Source organism: Sciurus vulgaris, assembly GCF_902686455.1.
Source record: "Sciurus vulgaris genome assembly, chromosome: 4".
In the NCBI taxonomy this organism is placed as follows: Eukaryota; Metazoa; Chordata; class Mammalia; order Rodentia; family Sciuridae; genus Sciurus; species Sciurus vulgaris.
In genome coordinates, this window is record NC_136464.1 from 90,084,659 (window position 1) to 90,111,956 (window position 27,298).

General features: G+C 38.9%; 1 protein-coding gene across 1 annotated transcript; it reads left to right on the forward strand.

The window, feature by feature from the left end:
* The first annotated feature begins 22,646 nt into the window (after positions 1-22,646).
* Positions 22,647-25,343, forward strand: LOC306659229 (tRNA wybutosine-synthesizing protein 2 homolog). Its single transcript, XM_079136647.1, has one exon. The coding sequence runs from the start codon at positions 22,653-22,655 to the stop codon at positions 23,970-23,972; it is 1,320 nt and encodes a 439-aa protein (XP_078992773.1). The 5' UTR covers positions 22,647-22,652; the 3' UTR covers positions 23,973-25,343.
* The last annotated feature ends 1,955 nt before the right edge of the window (positions 25,344-27,298 follow it).

Genomic DNA, 27,298 nt, shown 5'->3' on the forward strand with positions numbered 1-27,298 from the left:
AAAAATTAGGAGCTGTATATGGTTAGGAGCTATATTATGTTTATAATGATTTAAACATTATACCATGCACACAGTATAGCAACATGACATGGTATCCCATCAACATGCATAGTTTAGATGTTTTTATTTATCAGTTAAAATCAAACTTTTTTCACAGTACTGGAGATTGAACCCAGGAGTGCTCCACCACTGAGTTATGCCCTTTTTAATTTTTATTGAGACAGAACATTGCTTAGTTGCCCAAGCTGACCTCAAAGTTGCCATCCTTCTGCCTCAGCCTCCTAAGTAGCTGGGATTACAAGCAGGTGCCATCATGCCTGGCTAAAATTAATTTAAATAACTAAAAAAAGAAAAAAGAAAATGAAGGGAGAGGCTTTGGTGACCCCTTTTGGGTGTTCTTCCACATAAAAATAAAGGAGAGGAGGTTGCTGAATGTTCCAGACTCAGGCTCATGAGGCTCATGAAGTATGACTGGAAGGAAGGATTTTGGATATCTCTTCATTTGATCTGCACATTTAATGAAATAGGAAAAAATGGGGAATGGACTGCTCAAGTTTTCCCAATGAAGTAGAGAATGGAGGACTGGCAAAACCAGGAGTAGATGCCAATTTTCATGGAGGTCAGTACAATAATATATTGAATAAAGTGTTTGGCAATCTGATAAATATCAATATGCATTTAAAAAATAAAGTCAAGGTTTGAGATTAGCGAAATTTTTGTTCATTTTTCATTACTCAGTTGTTTTTTGGAAATTAATAATGACTGTCTTTCATACTCATGATTTACATTTAAAGTATTTACAAAGAGTGAATACTGTTTTCATTTTACAAAGAACTTAAATTTGTATTATTTCAGAATACAATGATTTAGGATTAATATAGTTGAAACTTGTCCAAGGAAGGGAGAATGGAGGCCGAATTCCACAGTCTTGACCCTTTTAGTGAGCTGATCCACCATTCTTTGCACTTTGGAGGAAGAAACTTGGCAAACGGACGAGCATATAGACAGCAAGCTCAGATTACAGCTTTGAAGAATTCACAGTAAAGTGGAGAAATTGGCTAAACCACCCTATAATTTTTATTTAATGATTCTGCATTGCACTGAGAGAGAAAGGCAGTTTCTCAAAAGTTCTCTGTTCAGAGGGGAAGAGGGTATGGTGCAGTAAAACAGCGACAGAAGAAATGCCTATTGTTTATGATTGTCTGCTATTTCATACGTTTCCTACACACTTGCACAAACACAAGCGTGCAATGAATGTCAAAGGAAAAAAAAAAGAGAGAGTAAAGATCATCTTGGGATTATCCTATAAAACAGACACTGCAACAGAGGAGAAAATGACTGGCAATCAAACCCCTGAGTGACTCTACAGTGCCTTTAATTCTCCTCTAATCAAAGAGCAGCACACGGTTGTGAGATATGGCCAGAGCAGGGGAGATATGCAGAGAGTGACTTCATTCAGAGAAATCTTGGCACGATTCCTAACCTCTTAGCCTGAGAGAGAATTTCTTAAATTTTATTTGTGTTCTTCACAATAATTGATGCCTTCAAGAGAGCACAAGACAGAGGCTAAACAGACATGCAATAAAATTATCCTCTTTGGATGGGTCAGGAGCTGCCTGATAACTTAGTCTACGCTTACATCAATCAGAGAGCAGCAGGGGCATCCACAGTCAAGGAGAGCTGAAGGTGACAGGGCTTACAGCTGCAGATCTTCTTAAATAAAGGTACAGAAAGCAGACCCTCCACAGAGAGACCAGATAGCCAACTGTGAATAACGACCTCTGTTTATCGCTCTGTATGGTTTGCAACAAGCATGTTTGGTTTTCTTAAATTAATAGCAAACAATAAACTAATAAAGATAGGATCAATTTTTCACTGAATACCCTAAGAGAAAGTCATGTTTTTTCCTGGACTTTTGTAATGATTGCAAGTGTATTTCTCTTTCTTTTTTTTTTTTTTTTTAAAACTTTGAACATTCAAACTAATCATTGAGCTCATGCACCTGGATAAACAGATAAGAAAATATTAAAGTTCATGTTACCATTTTTGTTATTACTAATTTTAGAAACTCAGGCTTATGAAATGTATTCTAGCTAAGTTTTGCAGAAATCAGGCTATCCTGTGGTCATCAGAATTTATGGAACTTTGTCCAATACTCTCAATGGGATTAGATTGTAGCTCTTCAAAGTCTTATCTCTGAAGAGTAGGTCCTGAAATTAAATTCTAAATTGATACTATCAACAGCAGAAATGTTATCTTGAGTCTGGAAGGCCAGGAGGCTGAATCGCATTCATCACAGATGCACTTTGCTGGTGATGGCTGTGTTTGGGTGTGAGCGTACATTTAAGTGTTAAAACCAGTGGGCTGGTTAGCACACTGTGCTGATGGGAGTGGCGGGGAAAGCTCTGTGGGTCTATAGGCCAGTTAACTCTGCCTTGTTTAGTGATGATTGAGGATCCCACATCTGTGTCTCATGTCCCACGGAGGATCCCAATAATAGAATCAATTTTAGGCACAGAAAAGCTTAAAATCTACTTTTTTATAGTTTTGTCAAGAGACACAATCTAATAGTATAAAGTGATAAATCCTTCTAGATACTTCTAGGCTTCTTTTGAGATTCCACAGAGAATTGCCATGCCTATTGTCTCCTCCTCAGGAATTTCTATGCCATGTTTCACTTGACTTATAAATACTGGCATTTATGAACTAGACCTAGAACAAATATCAACTAAAACCCAACCATCTGTAAAACAGTCAGTGACCTCAATGAGGAGGCCCATCAAAAAGACTGGGCCCCCAAACTAAGTGACAAGTCTGGTAAGAGTCTCTCCTTTGGGGGGTTTTAACTGTAAAATACCCACGAAGACACAAATGCATGGGTGTACAAAAATGAAGCTTTGCACAGAAAGAAGGTAGCAAGGAAAATTAATAATCCAGTAAAAATGACGAGGTAGCAGATGTTTTGAGCAAGCAAGAATCTCGATGCAGACTGCGGAGCAGAGAACATTTCAGCAGAAGCAACCAGAGCACAGGAAGTAACAACAGAGGGTGGGTGAATAACATGCTGAGTGATGCAGAAGGGAAGTCTGCTTCTGGGAGGATAAAATGATATACATGGTCTTTACAGTCAGGTTATAAACTGAATGGTAGTGCTTTCCTCCACTATACCCAAGTTTGTATTGTGTGAGGATTATGAAAATTATTCCAGTTTTTTGGAAGCCTAACTACGCAACTGTTTCTGAATTCTTTTAATTATTCATGCATCCTTATAATAAAACCCAATCACTTGAGGTGACTTTGTACTTACCTGAAAGGTCCGAACACCCAAATATTATTTGCATTAATTAAGGTATTTTATTGCCTTTGGGATTATTAGGTTGGTTTTTTTTTTTTTTTTTTTTTTTTTTTTTTTTTTTTGGTGTTGTTTTTTGTTTTGTTTTGTTTTGTTTTGTTTGGACTAGGGATTGAACCTAGAGATGCTTTGCTACTAAGCTGTATCTCCAGCTCTTTTTATGTTTTTTTATTTTGAGACAGGGTCTCACGAAGTTATTTAGGGTCTCCCTCAGTTGCTGAGGTTTGTCCTTGAACTTGGGATCCTCTTCCCTCAACCTCCTGAGTCTCTGGGATTACAGGCATGTGCCATCATACCTGGCTTGCCTGGAATTAGTTTTTAAGTCTGAGATTCTCATCAAATTTCTACCAGTTCACAATTGTCATTAACTTCTGCCCCTGTTTGGGGTGCTATTCAATCATTCGTAAACAACAACCTTATCAATGTCCTAAAATAAATTCAAGATGTGACTTTAAAAATTCCATTCAAATTTACCATATATATGATATTATATATGATATTACTGTACTTTGGGCATGAAGAAATCATCCTCTTGGTTTTAAAATATTATGTAACTAGACTATTTTTATACTTGCCCTGAAGGTGATATTTGGGGAAGATTTCATAAAGAATTACACATTTATTCATATGTGTATATAGGTTTCTAGGACAGAAATGTTTAAGACATATTAATACCTAATTTACTGATTATGCATCTGCATTACCCTAGTGGAAATGTACTGCAATTCAAAGCAGGTTATTGTGTCAGTCTCTGGTCATGAGGTTCATCAAAACCTTTTCCCTCTGTGTATTATTTGAAGGCTAAATTTGATTCTTTAGGGACTCATGTACATAAGGTATAATGGAACTCAGTTAAGATAAACATGGCTCCATATGCAGAAATCTATCTTGCTGAAATGGAAAAGAATCAAAATAATGCCATTTTGTTCTAACATGACTCCATTTTATGCTTGTTTTAAAAGTTTTCAGTCTCTTGACCGGTGCATCTTTGTTGACAGTACAGTAGGTCCTTCCCACATCCCTATGTCCCCGATATATAACCAAATGATTCTGAAGTGCATCATCAAAAAATTATCTCATGCAATCAAACTATCTGTCTCAATAGGGTCTTTCTGACCTACCTGTGCCTCAATTGTTCTAGTGGCTTTTGCCTTTATAAACTCTGTACTTCAAAATTCAGGTGCTAGGAGTTCTTTGAGGCATTAGACTGCTCCCAGTTGCTAGTCTGGCATGCTCATTAAAGGACCTTTTTTTTTTTTTTTTTTTTTTTTTGCATTCAATTGGTTCAATATGTATGGTGGTTTGTAATTCTCGAGCACTCCCTAACTCCCTAACATTGCATATCATGTATTTATCTCCTTAGTTTCATTCTGCATATGTAGGATGATTAGAATTGGTTATTGCTGTAGCAAACAGGAATAGGAATAAATAAGAGAAAAATGAAGTGCAGGGGACTTACTATTCATAATCCTGAGATGAAAGGAAGATAAAACAATGTTCGAACTTAGAAAATCAGAGTGAAAATTAATAAAAACTATGGGCTAATTTGAAAAATCATGTTTTGGTTAATTGATGTCTCAATTACAAGCTGAGGCAGAGAATGATTATCTGTCTTAGGGTGAGCTGTGGGTGTAGCTGTGCAGGGTCAAAGCACCCAGGTATGGAGTGCAACAGAAGGGGCAATGCCAGTTGGAGGAGCAACAGCGGAGCACAGGGGGGCTTCTTGTGTGATGGCTTCTTGAGCTTATATTGAAAAAATTCCCGGATGCAATAGTAGCAGTGGCAGAAGCAACAGCCTTGGAAAAAGGCTGGCAACCCTAGAAAGAACTACAAGAGTGTTACAGTTTGGATGTGAGGAGTGCCCCCAAAAGCTCATGTGTGAGACAATGCAAAACGTTTCCGAGGAAAAATGATTCGATTGATCACCTGATGGGATTGAGTGGTAATTGAAGGCAGGTGGGGTGTGATTGGAGGAGGTGGGGCATTGGGGGTGCGGCTTTGGGTATACAGTCGTGTCTGGTGCGTGGAGCCTTTCTGCTTCCTAGTCATCACTTGAGCTGTCTTCCTCCATCGCACTCCTTTGCACTGATGTCCCGCCACACCTCCAGCCCCACGGAATGGAGCCCGCCGTCTACGGATGGAGACCTCTAAAACTGTGAGTCTCCAAATAAACTTTTCCTCCGCTAAAATTGTTATGGTCAGATCTTTTAATAACAGCAGCGAGAAAGCTGACTAAATCAAGGACCCACTCCAAAGAAAGTCAGGGTCCCTACCTGACTGTACCTCCACACTTCGCAGCGAAAACTCCTTTGTTGTGGAGAGTAGTTGTGTTCTATTATCAATGAAGTCTCAGTAATGCATACTGTGTGCTGTGACAGGGGCAGGAAAGAGAACGGGAGCAGGAAGGAATGAAGGAAATATCTGTGCCTAAAACCTAAGGTTTTGGTTTATCTCTGCTTGATTTTTCTGGATAAGGCTAAAGGTTGTAGAAGCAAACCCAACAGGGGAAGAGAATATGGCTGTATATTCTTTTCTCCCTCCCTTTCTCGACTCCTCCTTCCTTTCCTTCTTTTCTTTGTCTATATTCTGAATATTTTAAGTGTTTTTAATTTTGCACACATTTTAGAGATAAAAGAAGTTGTAGCTGGGCATGGTGGCGCACACCTGTAATCCTAGGGGCTGGGGGGCTGAGGCAGGAGGATAGCAAGTTCAAAGCCAGCCTCAGCAATTTATCGAGACCCTGTCTCAAAATAAAAAGTAAAAATTATCTGGGATGTGGTTAAAGCCCCTGGAACAATCCTTGGTTCTAAAAAAAAAAAAAAAGGTTGTTATACTTTTAGCTCTCACATAACTCCCCATTCATAGTAACATCTTATGTAATCAAAGTATAGCTATCCAAACTAGAAAGTTAATAGTGATGCAATACCTAGAAGTCTACATACTATTAAGATTGATGTACTATAGACCTATTTGATTGTCGCCAATTGTCTCAGGAGTGTCTTTTTTATGATCCTGGGTCTAATACAAGCTCTCACAATGCATTTAGGTGGCATGTCTCCTTAGACTTCAATCTGATGACAATTTGCAACTACTTGTGTTTCATGAATCCAACAATTTTGAAGATGACTGCTTGGTTATTGCAAAGAATTTTATTAGAATGGAAAGTTTGCATTCTTGGCAAGAATATCACGAAATGATATGTTTTCCTTCCCAGTGCATTGTATTCCCTATGCATGATTTTGATGAGTGTTGAGTTACCTTTGACAACTTGGTTAAGATGGCAATGCCAGATTTCTCCATTGTAAAGATACAATTTTCTCCTTGTAATTAATAAGTACTTTGTAGGAAGATAACTTATGACTCTACAAATATTCTGTTCATCATCACATTTTTACCACCTAATTTTAGCATCCAAAGATGATTCTTACCTGCAACAATGACTACATGCTGTGGTATTTGACCACTTGATGATTTTTTCCCCTCCATTTCCATTATCCTGCTATTTTTATTATTCAGAATACTACTGCAAGGAAAGTTATCCATTCTCTGCCATTGATGTGAATTTCTTTTTATCTCCTACTCCAGTTCTCTACTCCATCCAAATTATTACCTCTGGTAAGCTATATTGCCTTTTTATCATTGGAGGTCCCAGATTCAGTGACAAGCATGAGTTTTCTGGTTTTCCCCATGTTACCCATTCTCCCAGGTTCCTTCATCTTGGGTGTCTTTACACTCACTGCCTGTGTTTCCAGGCTAATTCCCTTAACTGCAATTAATTCACATCTTTTCTTCGCTTTGCTGGACCTGGTTTTTCGGTACTGTATTCTTGACTGTCCAGTGCCTTTATATATGCCTGACCCCACCAGAACATTCTTCCTAGTTTTTGAAAAGCAATTATATTTGAGTCAACAAATTCAATAGAATGCTGCCATTAGTCTCAATGGTGGGTGTTTTGTGTACCGGCTTCCATTCCTTCTTCTTTTAGTAATGATTTCCAGTAGGGGTTATCTGCAAAGGTCACCTGCCTTCCCCAGGTGGGGATGGACACCACCATTCTCTGAGGCTGTCTACACTTTCTCTTAGGTCTCTGAACTCTGGGTGAAGTGGAAATAGAGAAGCTAACCCAATAAAATCCTTTGGAGCATGTTGATTTAGGGCGGAGCCCTAAAGATACGTGCTAATGAGATATCTGAAGCTTTGCACATTTCTGTTGTTTTCAAAGCCTAGTTTCCAGTGTCCCTTTTGAATTTGTGAACTTTCTCAAGTTCTCCCAATGAATACATTTTGTGTACCTTAGTGTCAAAATTGTCCTTTTTTTTTTTTTTTTTTTTGGTAGCTTGGTAGGAAAAGGAACAATAGAGCAATACACTCATATATGAGAAGTATAGGAAACATTAGTATTTACCTAGAACTAAAGAGTTCAAGAAGAAAATGCCTGGTTCTCTGTTGATGAAAACTGGATGCACAGCAAGGTAAGGAGGCCACCATTTCCTCATAGGTATTAGCTGACTGCTGGGGACCAAAGAGCACTTAAATAATTATATATGGCAGACTTGGAAGAACAACCAGTGAAGACTTCCACGCCTCTCTTACCCAAGGATCCCTGTGTCTCACTTTTGCATTTGCTTCTGTATTTTGCTTCCTGGTTCTGCTCCTGTCTCCTTTATGTCTGATGAAGTTGACTGAACCTTTCCTTTCCTACTCTTTCACAGTCAGGGCAAAGGTATGCTTCAGCTGCTGTTCCTGCCCCAGTTACATGCCTGGGAACTCTACCCCACTTCCAAGGAACCCCCATTCCTCAGATTGCAATCCTAACCTCTCCACTGAGAGTGAAATAGAAAATAAAATTGCAAGCTTCATATTCTCTTCTGCCTTTATTACATTTGAAACAAAGAGGGTATTCTTAACAAATTCTGTACTGATAGGAGAAAACTGTGATCTCTCTACTAAAATTGTCTTCATTCCCTGAAAAGAATTCCTGAGACTGCAAACTGGGCCTCTATGCTCCCTGCTTTCAGGACTAGAATGTACCTAACCACTCAGGCAAATTTAAAATTCCATATAAGAAACTACAGTACTCTCCCTTTATCTACAGTTTTGATTTCTGCTTTTTCAGTTACTGTAGTAGATTATGGTCCAAAAATATTAAATGGAAAGTTCCAGAAATAAACATTTAATAAGCATGATGTCTCTTATACCGACTTGCACCATCCTCCCAAGACATCAATCATTTCTTTGTCCAGTGTATCCACACTGTATATACCACCTGCCTGTTAGTCACTTAGTAGCCATCTTGATTATCAGATTGATTGTTGTGATTATGCTTGTGTTCCAATAACCCTTATATTACTTAATAATGGCCCCAGAGCACAAGAATAGTAATACTGGCAAATTAGGTAAAAATAACATAAAGTACTTCCTCGAAGTGGAAAGGTAAAAGTTCTTGACTAAATAAGAAAAATAATCACATGGTGAGGTTGCTATAAGAATTAATCTTCTATCCATGAAATTGTAAAGAAGGAAAAAGAAATCAATTTTATTCTCAAACCTTAAACTAACTGCAAAAGTTAAGGCATAGTGCATGATATATGCTTAGCTAAGATGGAAAAAGCATAAATTGCAAGGTTTGGTACTACTCTTGATTTCAGGCATCCCTGGGAGTCTTGGGATATATCTCCTGTGGTAAGCAGGGGACTACTGAAATTTTTCACACTGGACAATGGAGAGGTAGCATCACAAGGTGATAAAAATAGTGTAAGACATTTTAATATCTTAAGGAGGTTTAAGAGTAAAAGGTAAACTTCATACAGGCCTGTCTGTCTGGCATTATGCAAATTCTTACAGTTTGTACAAATTAGAGTTCTACAAAGAAAGATGTTAAAATGAGTGAGATAAATGAGTAAGATAAATTTTATGACTCAGTATGCGATAAACACATTATACTCAATTATATTCAAAATTTCTCCTAAAGACCAAGAAAGAAAATCATGTCAGGATGGGGTCAACGTAAAAATATAATTTCTATAATAGTCACATTCCTCCATGTCCTAATGTTTTAATTTGGAAAACAAATTTCTTGCTACAGGAAAGGACATAAGGAGGGCACACACCTTTATCCATCTCTTTCGGGAGGGGGATACAGTTTCTACCTCTCAGAAGGGAGAGTCAGCCACCCAATCATTTCTGGAGTAGATGTGTCCAGGAATGCTCAGAAGTAGAGCAGATAAGATCATTGGGAGCTTTATAATACCAATTTCTTTCTTGAATTCTTTTCTCTTAAAGTGATGAGCTTTAAAAATCCACTCTGTAGTGACTGGGATTCAACCCTGTGTCTCAGGGTAGATCCGTGGGGAGAGAACTACCCTCCAAGCAGAGTAGAGAATACCATCCTTTGAGGAGTTCTCCTTCCCAAATCCACTTCCTTCCTGCTTCTCTGTTGCCCTGGGGCTGATTCCACTTCTTTAGCACTGATCTTGTTCTGTTCTAATGGCTTGCTGATGTCCTTTTCACCCCTGGAAGGCTATGCATCCTTTGAATACAGACTGTGACATTTTCAACTTTCTATTTGTTATGGTTTAAATATGAGGTGCCCCCAAAAGTTCATGTGTGAGACAATGCAAGAAGGTTTAAATATAAAGTGATTGGGTTAGGAGAGCCTTAACTTAATCAGTACATTAATACTTTTATAGGCATTAACTGAGTGGTAACTGTAGGCTGGAAGGGTGTGGCTGGAAGAGGTGGGTCATTGGGAGTGTGCCTTGGGGCTATATATTTGGAGAGCTGAGTTTAGTCTCTTTCTCTGCTTTCTGATCATTATGGGAGCCACTTCCCTCTACCACACTGTTCCGTCATGATGTTCCACATCACCCGAAGCCCCAAGAAATGAAGCCATTCTTCTTTAGACTGAGACCCCTAAAACCATTTGTCTCCAAATAAACTTTTAGTCTCTTCTCCATCCTTCAGGGTCTGCTTTGAATAAAACTTTATACTTCCTCCAGCTTCTCTTTGCTGAGCTTTGGTTGAGCAGTGAGCAGCAGAATCTCCAATTCCAGTAACAATTAGAGGAACTTAAGGAGATTATGAAAATGCTCCCTCACCACTAAAAACTATCAATAAAGAGATATAAACTGTAAAAAAGAACCACATAGGAATTCTGGAGTGGAAATGCATAATTTACTTAAAATTCAAGAGCAGAAATGAGCTGGCAAAAAAAGGGAAGAGATTAGTAGTTGAGTTTATCCAGATAAAGAAACGGAAGTTTAAAAACAACAGAGTAGAGTGAACAGAGCTTGATAAAGAACAGAATCTATATAAGGAAGACTATAAAACTTTGATGAAAGAAATCAAGGAAGATTTAAATTGATGGGATGAGATGCTATATACATGAAGTAAGTATTGTCGAGAGTTAGTTCTTCCCGAGTGGATCTACAGATTCATCACATCCCATTCAATATTCTAGAACATTGTTTGTAAATATTGACAAACTGATTTTAAAATTTATATGGAAAGGCAGAATAGCTAATATAATATTGAAGGAGAAGAACAGAGTCAGGTGCTATCAAACTTTTACCCAAGACAGTGTAGTCCTGGAACAGAAATGAACTACCGAGGTAGGATAGAGGAAATTTAATAAATAAATAATAATAAAAGAAAGGAGACATAAAGGAAAGAGAAGAATATAAGATTTTAGTTTAAAGTTCTGCATACTTTTCCAGACCTGTCACTTTCCAAGTCAGTCTCTCTCCCAGGCCTATTACTTCTAAAATTCTGGAAAATCTGTAAACCTTAAAGTTAACCATAAATTCACCCACTTATGACAATTACCTTGTACACTGTTAATCAGTTTTCCAGTGAACAGTTTAAGCAAAGAGAGATATATTTCGAAAAATCTGTATTTTAGGGGACTTTCTAGTGTTATCTATTGATCAGAAAATGGAGACCACATCTACTTAAGGATCCTGAAAATGGCTACACCATCTAAACTTCCTTTAGATCACCAAACTGATACTATCCCAAATACCTTCCTATACTCATCCCTCACCAAGTTTCTTTTAAAAGAAGAGCCTACAAAGGCATCCATCACTCTTGAGATGGTCTGCATGATCCCTGCATCTCCTTTGCTTTCCTAAATAAATCTCCGTGCCTATAGTGATATGCCGAAATTTTTTTCTGTCATGTATGTCAAGGACCCCACTGGTCATGAGTTGAGTCCCTTCTCCCTGGGAATGTCTCAGTCCCTTTTCCAGAGCTCTCTCTTCTGTTATGACACTACCAAGCTGTAAAAAGTAATTGTGTGTGTGTGTGGGGGGTGTCCTTAGATGCATTTGCTAAGTGAAAAAAGCCAATCTGTAAAGGTTTTAGATAATATGGTTCCAACTATCAGACATTCTGGAAAAGCCAAAACTATGGAGACAGAAAAGAATAATGGGTTGCAAGGGGCCTGGGGCAGGGAAGAAGGAATGAATAGGTAGAATGCAGGGTATTTTTAGGGTGGTGAAAATATTCTGTAGGATACTATAACGGTGAATACATGCTGTTATACATTTTTTTAAAACTAAGAGAATGATGAACCCAGGGTGAACTTCTAATGTAAACTAACAACTTTAGTTAATATCATCTGTCAATATTAGCTTACCAGCTGTAACAAAGGTACCACATTAATGCAAGATGTTAACAATAGGAGAAACTGTTTGGGAGGGACAGTGAAGGGAAATAGCAATTGGATAGCTCTGTTGAATTTTTCTGTAAAACTAAAACTGCTCTAAAAAAATCTATTAATTAAAAAAAAATACCAGAACTTTAGAGTTTATAAAGCATCAAAACAAAGTATACATAATGGAGGTCCCAAAAGATGTGAAGGGAGAGAAAGGGGCAGTGAGAATATTTGTGACAAAACAATGGTGTCGTGACATGTGGTTATGATGTAGAGGGAATAATGGTGGAATGAAGAACTTTTTTTAAAACATATATGTATATATATGTATATATATATATATATATATATATATATAAATGCACATAATATCTCGTATGTGCACACAATACTTTTATTTTTGTGTGGTGCTGAGGATTGAACCCAGGACCTCATGTGTGCTAGGCAAATACTCTACCATTAAGCCACAAACCCAGCCCCAGGAACTTCTATCTTAAGCTCTGTTTGTAACTATTTCTACCTCCTCCTTCCTCTTTTCACCTCTTCTGCTTTTCTTCCCTTTCTCCTTCTCCCTCTTCTTCTTTCTACCATACCAGACTCAAAACTATATAGCAGATGGATTTTGATAGTTTCATCTAAATCTTTCTTCTAGTCGTCCAAATTCCTAACTGTCCTAAGGTTTAATTCATGAACTTTGCTTCCTACATGTTCTATAAGGGCCTTGTGTAAGAGTCTTAGTATTTACACATAATATTGCCATGGATCATTGAAATTATTTGTTTGGCATTTTGTCATCCTTTCTAGACTTTTAACCCCTCAAGGGCTATGATGCATGATTATATTTCAGACATTTAGTAGGTACTCAACAATGTCCATACAACCACACTAAAATCTTAGAAATTTAGCTTTTCCCTTAGTAAATTTTCATTGTATTCCCACATATGATCTAGGTTTGAAAATTTAAAAGTTAACAATTTACCACTACTGAAGACTTTATGAATTTTCTCTTGGACGAACTCTGCCTGTTTGGGGGTAACTGAGGATGTGTAGTATGTGCTCCTTCAGTGTTGGCTGGTTTCCCAAAGCTAACAGGAAGTACATCAGTGACTCTTAAGTAATGATAAACACAGTAGTAAGACCTTAATTGTTATGTTTAAACATGAACTATTCATTTGCAATATTTTTCATTTTTACAGAAAGATGAATTTATGTCATTATCATGTTTTTATTACAAAATCCTTAGTGATCATATTTAAAATTTTTTTGTGTGTTCAAATACAAGTTGTCACAGTGCAACCTTGGGCAAAGTTTTCTGTCCATGCACCTGTTTCTCCATGTGGAATGTGGAGATGATATTGGTTACCTCATAGAATTATGCTAGGGTTCTTAGTTGAAGTATGTGCCTGGCACATAGTAGGCATTCAAGAGTTGTTACTATTATTATGAAGGAATTTCATTCAAGCAGTCCTCTGTGTAAAAACTAAGTCTAGAACTTTCTATGGAGAAATGTTAAATAATTTGGATGGGGAGCTTTTGCCACACTGTCTGTGATTGCAGAGTTTTACACATTTTATCTTATTAGATTCTCCCAGCAACTCTTAGGAGGTAGGCCAGGCAGGAATTATTTATTACTACACTCATCTTATGGATGTGGAAACCTACCTAAGTTAACTGACCCCATAGCTCTTCAGGAACTAAGTAATTGGTTTATTTGAACTACATCCTAAAGAAAAATGAGTGCTGATAAAAATCACCTGTTTTGTTTTTATTTGGCAGAAGTTCTTACACAGGGTTTGAAACCCCTCTTGCCATGATTTAAGGGGTATGAGATTTCGGGTTGCAATATCTCCTTTTAGTCATTTATAGTCTTGTACACCTAATCAATTTTTTTTTCTAATTTGTCAAGCTAAAGAAAAATAAATAAATGAATAAAAGAAAACTGTATGCTTCTTAGCTTCAGGAATCCCTGGTTTCCAAATATCTCTAGCCACAGCTCTTAGTTAATAAGCATCTTTTAATCTCTCTGTGCCTCAGTTTCCTCATTTTTAAAATGAAAGTACGATAGTATCCATTTCTGTGGGAATCCTGAGTGCTGAGTTAATACAAAGCATCTAGAACTAGTGTTCGGCCAGCAGAGAATGAGTGCTTAGACAACCAGTGCATTTCAACCTTGAGGACAGCACTCCTGATAGACAGCTGGCTTCCAGGACTCACTTAGGCCATCCATCCTTTTTCTGTCTATGTCAGTGAAAATTCAAATGACTCATGGCTTTAAGCAAAAGGTAAAACAGTTAGAGGGAAAACCAAGGAAAGAAAAGTAGCAGTGATGTTGACATTCCTCAGTGGGAGGACAGGAAGGCTAAGGAGGCCTTGGAAGACCCAGGGAAGTCTTAGGAAGAAAAGAGTTAGAATCACTATGGGATGATGCGAATTTCAAATGTGTTTTTTCTTCCTTATCTTTTCCCCTTCACATTTTAATAAGCAACAAAAAGACATTCCATAACACTTCTCATTTTTGCTGCAAAATTGTGCATGTTCATATGTGTGTGAGGTCAAAATTATTCCATTTTTTAAGGTCAGTTATCCTTAGGCATAAAGAGTCAAACACTAAACACACTCAGTGACATGGACTGCAACAACAATTTGAATTCACAAGAGTCAGAAAATTAAGCCTCTGGGGTAAAGCAGCATACTGAACCACAGAATTATCCCACTTTGCCTTATGAAAGTATTTCTCATTTGTGCTATGCACCAGGCCACTGTTCAAAATTCCTTACATACTTTTGAATGGTTAGTGGATAAAATAAGGACATCAGTGGTGCTTCTTTTTCCTTCCTTCATAGTTTCTAAAACAAGTTCCTCTGTCACAAAAATATTTTATGCCTATTAGTCTGGTATAATTTTTCTATTCTGAAGGAATAACTAGAACAAAACTTTTTGAGCCACTGCAAAATATGGCTCACTACAAATTAAAAATATAGTTTTATTCTAAAAATATGTTCTCACTTGCCTGAGTGTCATTTAGCTACTGTAAATTCTCAGAAAACTAAACTAGGTTAGCACCATTCATGATTTCCTCTTGCCTCTTCAGAATCACTATATTGACTTTCAAGTTGTTCTCAAACTAAGCAAATCTTACAGTGTTCTTCCTTAACAGAGGAAGGTTCTATGAAGTAATTAGTAGCAAGAAAAAGAAATAGGCATAGATGGATTCATTTTACACGTATCTTATTAGTCCTAGAGCCAGGGATTTCAACCCACACCAGGTAAGTGAACAATTGTAGTAAAGGTAGTACAGAACTTAATATGCATCCATACCTTGGAGACAAGGGCAAAATCTTACTTTTAATCACTTAAATGAAAAATACACATAGCTGAAAATTTGCAGCTTTATTGGTGGCATTGTAGCTCATCACTTTACATTAGATATGTGACAACCAATGAAGTTACCCTTTATTCTCTAATTGCAAAAATCATAATATCTATAAGTGGAAAATGAAATTCAAATATGGAAATTGTTATATCATTGTGTGTGATGCATTTATAATTAAAGAGTGTGGATAACTGTGGGCTCTGTGTTTTTATTAACGAACTATTCAGCTTTCCAAGGTAACCTGAGTTTGGCATCAGCAGCAATTCAGTAATCATGCATCATTTTGCAACAAGGGCAAGTTCTGCAAAATGTGTCATTAGGCAATTTTCTCATTGAGTGAACATCATAGAAGGTGTTTATGCAAACCAAGATGGCTACAATGTCAGTAGGCAATATGGTTCCAGGAGGAAGTCGTATATATGGTTCATCTTTGTGGGCACACTTACTATTTATTTTCTTCTTTTATAGTTTTTGGACATACCCACAATATGTTCACACATACAAAAGGGGTAGAAGCTTCTATTTGTAGGTGTGGTGTAATTATAGGGGAAACTATGCAAGAACATAGTGGTTAGTGGGACACTCAATATTTTTTTTAATTTTTGTTCTTTTAAGATACACATGACAATAGAATGTATTTTGACATATTATACATAAAAGAAAGTATAACTTATTCTAATTAGGATCCCATTCTTGTGGTTGTACATGCTGTGGAGTTTCACTGGTTGTGTATACATATATGAGCATAGGTACGTTATATCCTATTCATTGTGTCTTTCCTATTCCCATCCCCCCTCCCTTCTCCTCATTCCTCTTTGTCTAATCCAATTAACTTCTATTCTCTCCCCGCAACCCCCACCCTACTGTATATTAGCATTCACTGATCAGAAAGAACATTTGGCCTTTGGTTTTTTGGGGTTTGGTTTATTTCATATAGTGAAGTCTTGATGGGAGAAATCAGTGCTGTTTTGTCCATCAGTCTATAGTCAAGTTCTAACCCTGAAATGGAAAAAATGTTTTCCCATAAAAGAACTGGGTATGTATTTAGGCATTCCAGAAGTTAAAACTGGTTCAAGTACCATTTTCATGTCTAGAAATATTAACACAGAGATTATAAATTCAATGTCTTAGTAGCCACAGTAATATGCTCAGTGTACCTGCAACAGGGGAAGGTGAGCAGGAAGTAGGGGAGGGCTAATCATAGGCTATAGGGCGAGATTTCTTTTTTTTTCTTCTATTGCATCCCTTCATGCTAATAGTTCAGGTTTTCCTACCCTAGCTTTTCATTAGTGTCTGCTGTTTTAAGTTGCAATTCTCTGTCTTGACCTGTTGGTCCAGCCAATTTTGAGGACAGTGGTTTGCTCTGTGTTCTCACTTGTCTTAGGGAGCTAAAAAGAGTTGCTTTTTCAGTTTAGTCTTTTAGTTGTTAGTATAAAATGGTGACCTCCAAGCTTGTTACCTGCTGGACAGGAAATCGCCCTTCAGGCTTATATGAAGGGAGATTCATATCTATGAACTGAGTTCATTGCTGTGTGTTAGCAAGAGAAATCTCATTGGTTGTCCAATTTATGAAGACTCTGAAGGATCTGCAGTTGCATGTACTATGACCTGCACAGGAGTCTCCCACCCACCCTCCTGGATAAAAGGTGCTGTTTACCTCCCCAATATATCTAAAATCTCAATGGAACTGCAGAAGTAGAAAAGAACTGTGGAGTCACAGAAAGATGTTTCAGAATGTACTTTTTTGGGCATGTTGGAAAAATTAAGAAAGGTGCATTTTTTAGGACTATTAATAAATATTTTCTCTCTGGAAAAGAATAGTACTTGTACCCCCTTTGAGAATTTATAGAACTCAACAGAGGGGCACAAATAGTCTGGAGTGGTATTTCAAATGTGAATATACTTGGGAATTATTTCCTACTAACTTTTTCATTGTAAAATCAAATCTCAAAAGAAGAAAATCCATTTAAAGATCCTATAAACCACTACATTAAATTGTACACAAATTGTTTTAGATGTCTTTCTCCCATTTATTCCCAGTTATTGGAAATGTTGTTAAAATTTCCAGTAGAGGTGCATATTGTGAACTTGGCCCAAACCCCAAAACTTGGGTAGCCCAGAAACAGCTGCTGGGGTAGTTGTTCTCCTCCCTACTCTTTTTCCCTCATTCACAGTCCTGGGGATTTGCTAAATGCCGTGGAGTAGAACAAAATTATCTCAGTGCTGGTTGCAAACCAAAGAAAGGCAGTTAGCTGATGAAACAAAGCAGAAGATGTCTTTCTTCCTTCCTAAACGTGTTAAATCAATAGCTTTTCTTATGTCTGTGTGTGAAAGGAATAACAAATAGCAGAGGGCATATAGCAGGTGGTAAGTAACAACCACAAATTCCATCTTTAAGTCTTTGTTGTTTTTGTAGGGGTCCCTGGGACAGTGGGGAACCTCAGGGCCTGGCCTGGGCTCCTGCAACTCATCACTTGCTGGTCCCTGATTTCCTTCTAATCTAACCTACCTGTCTCCCTTGATGGCTCCTTGCCACCCCCATCATAAATATATTGTCTTCTCTCTCTTCCTCTGCTAAATATTCTCTAAATTGAACTTGTCATTTTTATCCTCCAAGTCCTACTTTATAACAAACAAAAATTTCTACTGGCAACGGGGCCTTCCCTGGGGCTGCCCAGCTGCCATTGGGGTGATTAGGGTGTTTCCTGCAGCTGAAGCCTCTGGTAATTAGCAAGCCCCTCAGGCAGTCTGGACTCTGAATTTAGCTGCCATCTGGTATCATCTGTAAATGACAATAGCACTGTATTTTCTCTGTTGACTCAGCTCTGCCTGCACCCCCACCCCCACTCAGGCAACCCCTCACAAAGATCTCACCATCTAGCTCTCTGTCAACCTGCAAGTGTGGAAGTAACTTGAGAAGCTCTAACTAAGATAGTTAAGGTGACTGGGAGTCAGAAGTTTCCAGAACCATCAAGAGGATAAAGCAAAAGACCACAATGGGCCAAATAGCAGCTCTTGGCAGTCTACACAGTGTTTCTCAAAGTGTGGCTTCTGGGTTGGCAGCATTTTGGTCCCTTCCCAGACCTATAGTCAGAAACTGGGAAGGGGCCCAGCAATGTGTGTTTTAACAAGCTCCCTGGGTCATTGTAATACAACCTAAGGTTACCAACTACTGTCCTAGGTTCCTCACCAATGCACCATATTTTGGACAAGATAATTTTTTTGTCTTTGGGGGCTGTCCTGTGTACCATGGGGGTGTCTAATAGCATCCCTGTCTTCTACCCACTGAGTGCCAGTAGCATTCCCTTGGTTGTAACTATCCAAAACATCTCCACATTTTGCCAAATTCCGCACACTGCTCTGCAGCACTTCCCTACAGGTTCTCTGTCTAATTGCTTAGTGATTGTTGATCACTAAACTCTATATAGATGGTATATAGAGTGCTGTATGTGCATTGCTTCTCAGACCTTAATATACATGGAAGTCACCTGGGGATCTTGCTAAAAATCTGTTCTGATTCAGAAAATCTGAGTTGGAGTCTAACAGTGCATTTTTAACAAGCTAAAAGTGATGCCCATGTTGCTGTTTTGCAGACTACACTTTGATTAACAAGGTCTTACAGGATTCCCAAAAGATTTATTGAATGGAGGAATGAATGAATATTTAAAAGCTAAGGCTTCCTTTTGTGGAATGTGCAAGCATTTTTCTCTTTGCCATTGAACTCCCCATTCCAAAATGTGTTTTCTTTCATTATTCTTAGATTGTAACATTAAAAAAATCAAATTTATTTTAGTATATATGTAATATATATAGTCATATATATGGAAGTTTTCATATTATATATAATATATATATATTTCTATCTCCATGTATCTTTGTATATGAACATTTAGAGATGCATAAAAATAAATCCCCAAAGTTCATGTACTATCCAGTGAAAGACAGACTATAGTACTCCAAGTTTTAATCCACTCAACTGATGTCTTTGACACTTTCTCTGTACAGAGTACATTACTCAATTGTTCATTCAAAATCTTATGTATAACACATGCAATAAATGTATATCAACAGCTATATGCTCTTACCATATGAATCTTCAAAAATGTAACAGTCATGTTTGCTGGAAGAGGTAAATACCTTCACCAAAAATACACACAAAAGAGAAAATTAGTCAGGAGTTCTCACTTGTTTTCACTGTCATCTCAGTTAGTGAGAAACTGGTTTCAGATGATCTTCTATCACTGCCTGAGAATGATAGCAACTGCAAAAGTGGCAAGGCAATTTCCTTCTAGAGCTAATGAATACCTGGTCCTTTCTTTTTTTCTCAGTTAATCCATTGACAGATGTAGCTCTGAGGTGCAAAGAAACCCTAAGACCTTGAGAAGCTATTTTCTTTTTTTTTTTTTTTTTAGAAGTTCAAGGGCTTTTTCCCCCCCTGGAATTCGAAAAACTAGACACTGGCATGCTATCAAATATTCCTGTATGTGCAGAGTGGCACTCTGTGATGGATAATAGAGAAGTTGTCATACTTGACATGCTGTTTTGCACCAAGGCTTAAGACAGAACAGCATGGGGTGCCTTAATTTCAAGAAGATATGAATGAGCTCAATGGGCTCATTTTCATTACTTCATCCCATCACAACACTGCCCTTCAGCTTAAATTGTGCTTGTGTTGCAAATAAATCACTGGCTATAGATGCACACATTATACTTACAGGGTCCTCTTTATGGAAACATATGAATCTTCATTTTGTAATGTGTAACATGTAATAAGCCTCTCCCACCTTCATTTCAACAAGCCTGCTTTCTTTGCCACTTGGCACACAACTAGACGATATTTCCCATCTCCTTTGCAGTGTGGTATGGCCAGGTAGCTTTTCTTTGATCACTAAAGTGTAGATGGAACATATGTGATCCGCTTTCATGCCTGGCCTGTGAAATTTTCCCTGATCCACCTACCAAGCTCTTAGGCCTTCAATTGGCTTGATGCACGTGATTCCAGTGATCGTGGAAGCCATGTTTTGAAGATGGAGAAACTCAAATAGGAAGAATTAAATTGAAATTCTGGGTCCCTGTTTGGAAGGAGCTATCTACTCATTAATTAGGAATATTTGTTTTGGTTTTTATGAAAAGAAGAAACAAATTTCTCTTGTGCATGAGCCATTATACACTTTTTTGGATTCATTTGTTCAACTGCCAGCATTATCCTAATTAATATACTGTGAATTTCTCATACATAATTGATTATCCTGGGGCTGGGAGGTGTAGAGCACTTGCCTAGCTTGCACAAGACCCTGTATTCAATTGTCAGCCACACACACACACACACACACACGCTTATTGTGCTGGCAGATATACCTTTTTTCCATCCTAGATGCTGGGGTCACATGTTGCTTTTGGTACCTTTTCTGTCACCGACTCTGTCATCATTACCTTTCTGCAGGTCCTTATAAGTATTCCAAATTCACCTAGCCTACCTACTTTTTGACCCCTGTTTCTAATTATCATCTCATTTTTGAGCCCTTTAGTGATCAGATGTGAGATATGGCAACAAGAAGGGAAATACAAAACTCTACTTCACAGCTCCTGTTTCTGCTCTGTCAATCCTTTCTCCTTCCCTTCCTTTATCTCCTTCTCTTTATCCGCATTAGATACTCTTCCAATTTTCATCATTTCCTGGAATTGTTATTCTTGCTTCTCACTATACCAGAGCCTCATTCCCTGCTTTTGATTTTATAGTCTTGATTTCTTCTCTTCAACTAGCATCTGGCTATAGCAAATTCCCTTGAATCTATGGGGCATCTCATCATATGAACATTTAATTTTAAATGTAACAGAAGGTGCAAATGTGGGAAGATTACATTAAAAAAAAAAAAAAAAAAGCACAGACCGAGAAGGAAAAACACTTCAATCAGGGCAGTGTTGGGTCAAGCCTAGAGAAGAGATTATGTTGATGTGGCTGAGATGTCAGCCATGCTGAAGAGTGAAATGCCATTTCTTCCTGGCAGTGGAGGTCACAAATGCTTCTGTGAGAATTATTCTGAGGAACTGATCCAGGAAAGGAGTTAGACTGGAATAGAGAAAACTGAGAGGAAAAAATAAAACAATTTTTATTACTAAACAATTATGCCTGTGGATGAGTCTGTTAAGTGAGAAATAGAAAGTCCAGTGGTCCATTTTCAGAATATGGTTTTTAACCTTCATTCTGCACTCCCCAGCCTGTATCCAGTCATAGCCATTGTAACTATAACCCTTCTCTTCTCCCACCCCAATTTTAAAATTAGCCATTCATGAAGATGGTAACCCCGAGCTCCTCCTATCAGAGCAAGGGACAGTGCTGCATTAGGGATAAAAACAGGTGGACTGCCTGCCCTAGTGTGCTTGCTTGCTAGGCTTTGTTCAGTAGCACATCCTTCTGCAGAAGTAATGTTTGTATTGCCAAGCTACTTCCGAGCACATGTTTGAGGCCCTGTGGCACTCTGGTTCTCTCTGACACAAAGAATCTTTTTCTGTAAGAAAGTATATCCCTATAAATAAGAAAAGAGTATTATGAATGATTAGAGATGGGAAAAGGGAGATGAGAATTGTAGCCAACACTTCAATTGGCATGTAAATACATTTACATATACTTTTTACAATGCAGGGGATTTACTCTTTTTTAAAGTCTAGCAAAATGAAACTGAAATAGTGAAAAGTGGGTCTCCCAGTTTTGTCATTCATCTTGAGAGGAAAGAAATATCAATCATGTGTTCTTTGCACAAGAACATTCCTGTCCTACTGCCACAACTTGTTGCTCTGTTCTGGCTTGTTTAAAGACTATAGGGCTTCAACATGATCAGCATTTAAAGCCTAGGGATATGGTGTAACTTTAGTTTACCAGCAGGAAAATGGAGAACAGAAGATATCCACGAAGGATGTTGACCTTCATCTAATGAATGAACTATGGAATCACCATCATTTTGATTTAACTACCTAATATAAGGAGGCATCAGGTAATAAAATTGTAGGTTTATCTCTAGCCACCAGGATTCTAATAGAGGATGATGACAAAGTAACAGGACAGAAATGAACTGATAATTTCATAATTGCAGGGTGCACATGATAAAAACAGAAGGTTTTTTGAAATTTATATATTTTTATTTCATTCTATAGCTCTAAATAAATAAAGCAAAATTTCAAAATTCAATTAATTTGTTTCAATTCAATTCATTCCAACTTGATGTGACTCAAGAAACACATGTGGTTGGCTCGGAAAGCATGACGGCGCCAGCAACATGGAGCGAGAAGGTGGGAAGCCCGTGGCAGTTGTCGCGGTTGTGACCGAGCCGCAGTTCACGCAGCGATACAGAGAATATCTCAAGAAGCAGAAACTCTTGGATAGACAGCACCGTGTGGAAAAGATGCCCGACGGCACCGTGGCGCTGCCGGTGCTGGGGGAGACCCTCCCGGAGCAGCACCTGCAGGAGCTGAGGACTCGCGTGGCCCCAGGCAGCACGTGCGTACTGTCGCAGCTGCGGGATCCTCGTCCTTCAAAGGCGACCCAGGGCTGTGCGCCCGCCCGAAGGCTGTGCCTTGAAATGAGTCGCTGGGTAGAAGGTCGGGGAGTGACGTGGTCAGCTGAATTGGAGGCTGATTTGCCCCGATCTTGGCAACGACATGGTGACCTCCTGTTGTTAAATGAAGACTGTTTCCAAAACAAGCGGTGGAAAAATCTGGAACCAGAACTCTGGGAGACAGTTGCGTTGGCACTTGGCGTCCAGCGTTTAGCAAAACGAGGGCGGGTGTTTCCGAATGGCACTCGAACTCCAGCAGTGACTCTGTTGCATGGCGACCATGGCTGGGTAGAGCATGTGGATAATGGCATCCGATATAAGTTTGACGTGACCCAGTGCATGTTCTCCTTTGGAAACATCACCGAAAAGCTGCGAGTGGCATCGCTGCCCTGTGCTGGAGAAGTGCTGGTGGATCTTTATGCAGGGATTGGTTATTTTACATTGCCCTTCCTAGTTCATGCAGGTGCTGCCTTTGTCCACGCCTGTGAGTGGAACCCCCAGGCTGTAGTTGCTCTAAGAAATAACCTGGAGATGAACGGAGTAGCAGATCGGTGCCAAATACACGTTGGGGATAACAGGAAACTGAAGCTCTCAAACATTGCAGATAGGGTAATTCTGGGTCTGATTCCCAGCTCAGAAGAAGGCTGGCCCATGGCCTGCCAGCTGCTACGCCTGGATACTGGGGGCATTTTGCATATCCATCAAAATGTGGAATCTTTCCCAGGGAAGAATCTCCAGCCTCCTGGAAGCAGCAAAATGGAGAAAGAACATTGGCCTTATCCCCAGAAAATTATCACCAATGAATGGGAAAATGGCCCCACCAGAGATTTTAGGAGTAAACTACTTTCACAAACCACCAAGTTGGAGTGGCAAAGGTGGGCAGCATCAGCAAAAACTCGAATTGCCATTCTTCTTCAGCAGGTGCATGGGAAACCATGGAAGACACAAATCCTGCACATCCAGCCAGTGAAATCTTATGCTCCCCATGTGGATCACATAGTTCTGGATCTGGAATGTCGCCCCTGCCCTATAGTTGGCTAGAGGAGGTGGATTCAGTGACACAAGGGATCCATGAGAATGGCCCCTAATGCTTCAGCTTAAACTGGTGTCAATTTTTTGTGGTAATCTTTTAAAATATTTTGTGTCTTGAAAGAAGATTCTCGACCAACCCAAATAATTTCATTTGTCTTCCAGTGATCACATTGAGACTGTGCTAAATAGCTAGGAAAAACAGCATGGCTTATTAAAATAAGGCTCATCTGTGTAATCATAAGTTCTGAATTCTAACCTAAGTTCTGACCTTGAGCATAAGGTTTTAATATTCATTTGATCATGGATTTATTTGAAAACATGAGGGCTCTTTTTTGAAGTGTTTCACATGGCTATTATCTAATAAGTGGTTTACACAAGTATTGGTTATTCTAGAGTGAAAGTACAGTTCCCCAAATCACTGGAGGAGATCCATGATAAAAAAACAGGGAGACCAGTGATGAAGTTTCTGTGCTTTTCCAGTTGTGAAGTTGAGGTGGCTCAGACTAGAGTGGTAGGAGGTGGGAAGATTTGAAAAGTAAAAGATCAGAGGACTCAAGCATGAATCCAAATCAAGACCATGTGACTTTGTTGTTATGACTGACTAAATTAGGGAGCAAATGAGAGTAGGGATAACTAACTCCATTCTTCCAATTGGGCATTCCTAAATGAATGTAGGGGAGATGTCTTATAAAGTTTGTCTTGGTAGAAAAAGGGTTAAGAATCACTGCCTAAATCATACAAAACGCAAGTTTCTGGCCTTAAGCTGTGTAGTCGCTGCCAGTTGCTAGCGCTGTCACTCCATTCATTCAACTCCTGGTTCTACTTTCTGTGTCACCTGAGGCAAGTCATGAATCTCTCAAGATTTAGTTTCCTCATCTGTATATTAGGTTAACAACTAAACATGTCCTCTAGGGTTGCTGACAGGTTTAAATGAGTTAACATGTTAAGCTGTCATCACAGTAACTGGCATATAGTGACTATTCATTCATTGTCAGCCTTGGTATACAGTAGCCGTATTTCCCAATTTGACTGTGAGGGATTTCATACATCTGGTTTACATGAAGCAGAATATCAGCATGAAGAAACAGCTACACCCCTGTGTTCAGCTCTATTCACAATAACCAAGAAATGAAAATAGCATAAGTGTCTTCAGCTGATGAATAGCTAAAGAAAATGTGGCACATATACACAATTAGGTACTATTCAACCATCAAAAAAGATGAAATCCTGTCATTTGTGATAACATGAATGAAACTGGGGGGAAGGTAAGGGGAGAATGAAGGAACTTTGGATTGTGTAGAAGGAAATGAGGGGGGAGAGGGTGGAGTATAAAAGATGGAATGAGACAGACATCATTATCCTGTGTACGTGTATGATTACATGAATGGTGTGAATCTACATGTACAACCATAGAAATGAAAAGTTGTACTCCATTTGTGTACAATGAATCAAAGTGTAGTCTGTAAAAATAAAAATAAACTTTTTAAAAAATAAAAAAATAAAAAAAAAAACACATGTAATTAGGAATCCAAAGCTCATACCAAATCAACATTTGGTTTTGTAAAGAACTAATTTTTTTCCAATACATAATATCTATATAACTGTTTCATTTTCCTATGAAAATATATTCAAATTAGAAAAATGTGGCAAGAGATTATATTGTAGGAATGGCATCAGTAAGAAAAAAGCATATGCCAAATGTGTGCTGGGGGATAGTTTGGAGAAATTAAATGATTTTTAACAGCCGTGATGCTTTCTGTTGTTATTGACTTCATTAGAATGAAACTCTAGAAATTTTTCTTAGAATTATATAAACTGAAATGGCATCTTTTTTTCTTTCTTTTTTTTTTTTTTTTTTTTTGGTACCACAGATTGAACTCAGGGGCACTCAACCACTGAACCACATCCCCAGCCCTATTTTGTATTTTATTTAGAAACAGGGTCTCACTGAGTTGCTTAGTGCCTTGTTTTTGCTGAGTCTGGCTTTGAACTCAAGATCCTCCTCCCTCAACCTCCCAGGCTGCAGGATTATGGGCATGGGCCACCTACTGCACCCAGCTTGGAATGGCATTCTTGAATCTATCATTTTTCAGTTGTTGTATAAGAACATTGGTGAATTGGGAAAACAATTTTTTTTAGAGAGAGAGAGATAAGGGTGACATCTTGTGGGGGGAGACAAAGGGATGTTAGTGAAACCTGTCTTGAAAATCAGGATCTGGTCCCGTTACCCCAGCATTGAAGATTAAATACCTGAGAAACTGAGAAACAGTGGGGCAAGTGAAAACGGTTTTATTTAAAGGATAGAACACACACACACACACACACACACACACACACACACACAGACACTCTTCCAGAGAGGAGGGGGTCCAAAGCTGGTGCCTGAGAGAGTGGGGGTGTATTGCCTCTTTTATAGATTTTAGGTTTCCTTTCTTCTCTGTTGGAACTAATGACACGTTAACTAACTCAGGCTGACTCCTTACTCCCTGGTGAGTGAGCAAGATCAAGGCTCAAAGGCCGGTTTCAAAGGTTAATGATGACAAATCCGATCACAGTCAGGGATTGGTTAACAACAGTTCCCGAATGGGACTCTCACCTGCATGAACACCCGTGCCTTGCTGACCTTTAAGCTGATTGGTTCCCGCCTAGCCCCCACCCTACATAAAAGCTGTGTGACTTCCTCAATAAATTGGTTCCTGCTGTGACAGGTCTCCCTGACACGTCTGAGTGTCCTCCGCCGGGTCAGTCCACCCTACCTATCCCGGTCTGACCTTTTTGGGGAGTGTCCCCTTCCCTTGTCCCTGGACAAGAAGAGCCAGGGGGCTTAAGACCCCAACACTTCTCATGTCCCCTCCTCCTCTATCTTACCTAAGTGACCAAAAAAGACAGGAAGGGAGTGTAAGGCCCCCCAAAAGGAAACCCCAACTCTGTCCCATGGATGGACGGCAACCCCAATCAACCGCAGGAGGCGTCACTTGATGCAAACCGCAAGAGGTGTTTATTCCAGCGCGCTGGGACCCAACTCCAGGAGTCGAGTCCCTAGCAGAAAATCTTGTAGGTTTATAAAGGCAGAAACCACACATCGGGAGGGGTCACACATGAAAGGGGGAAAAGGGGGAACAAAGCTGCCAGAAAATTTCAAAGGGGGTCTGGGTTTGCTGACAACATGTTTCACAATGTTTTACAACAGGCTGTAGATTCTGGTCAATAGTTTCTGGTAATCCTACTGTTTGAGCACTATCTGGCTATCAGGCTCATTTTACTCTTTTACTCTCTGTTTGGGAACAGAGAACAGCTTTAAGGGCTTTGTTCCCATTACTGGGAGGGAAACCTTA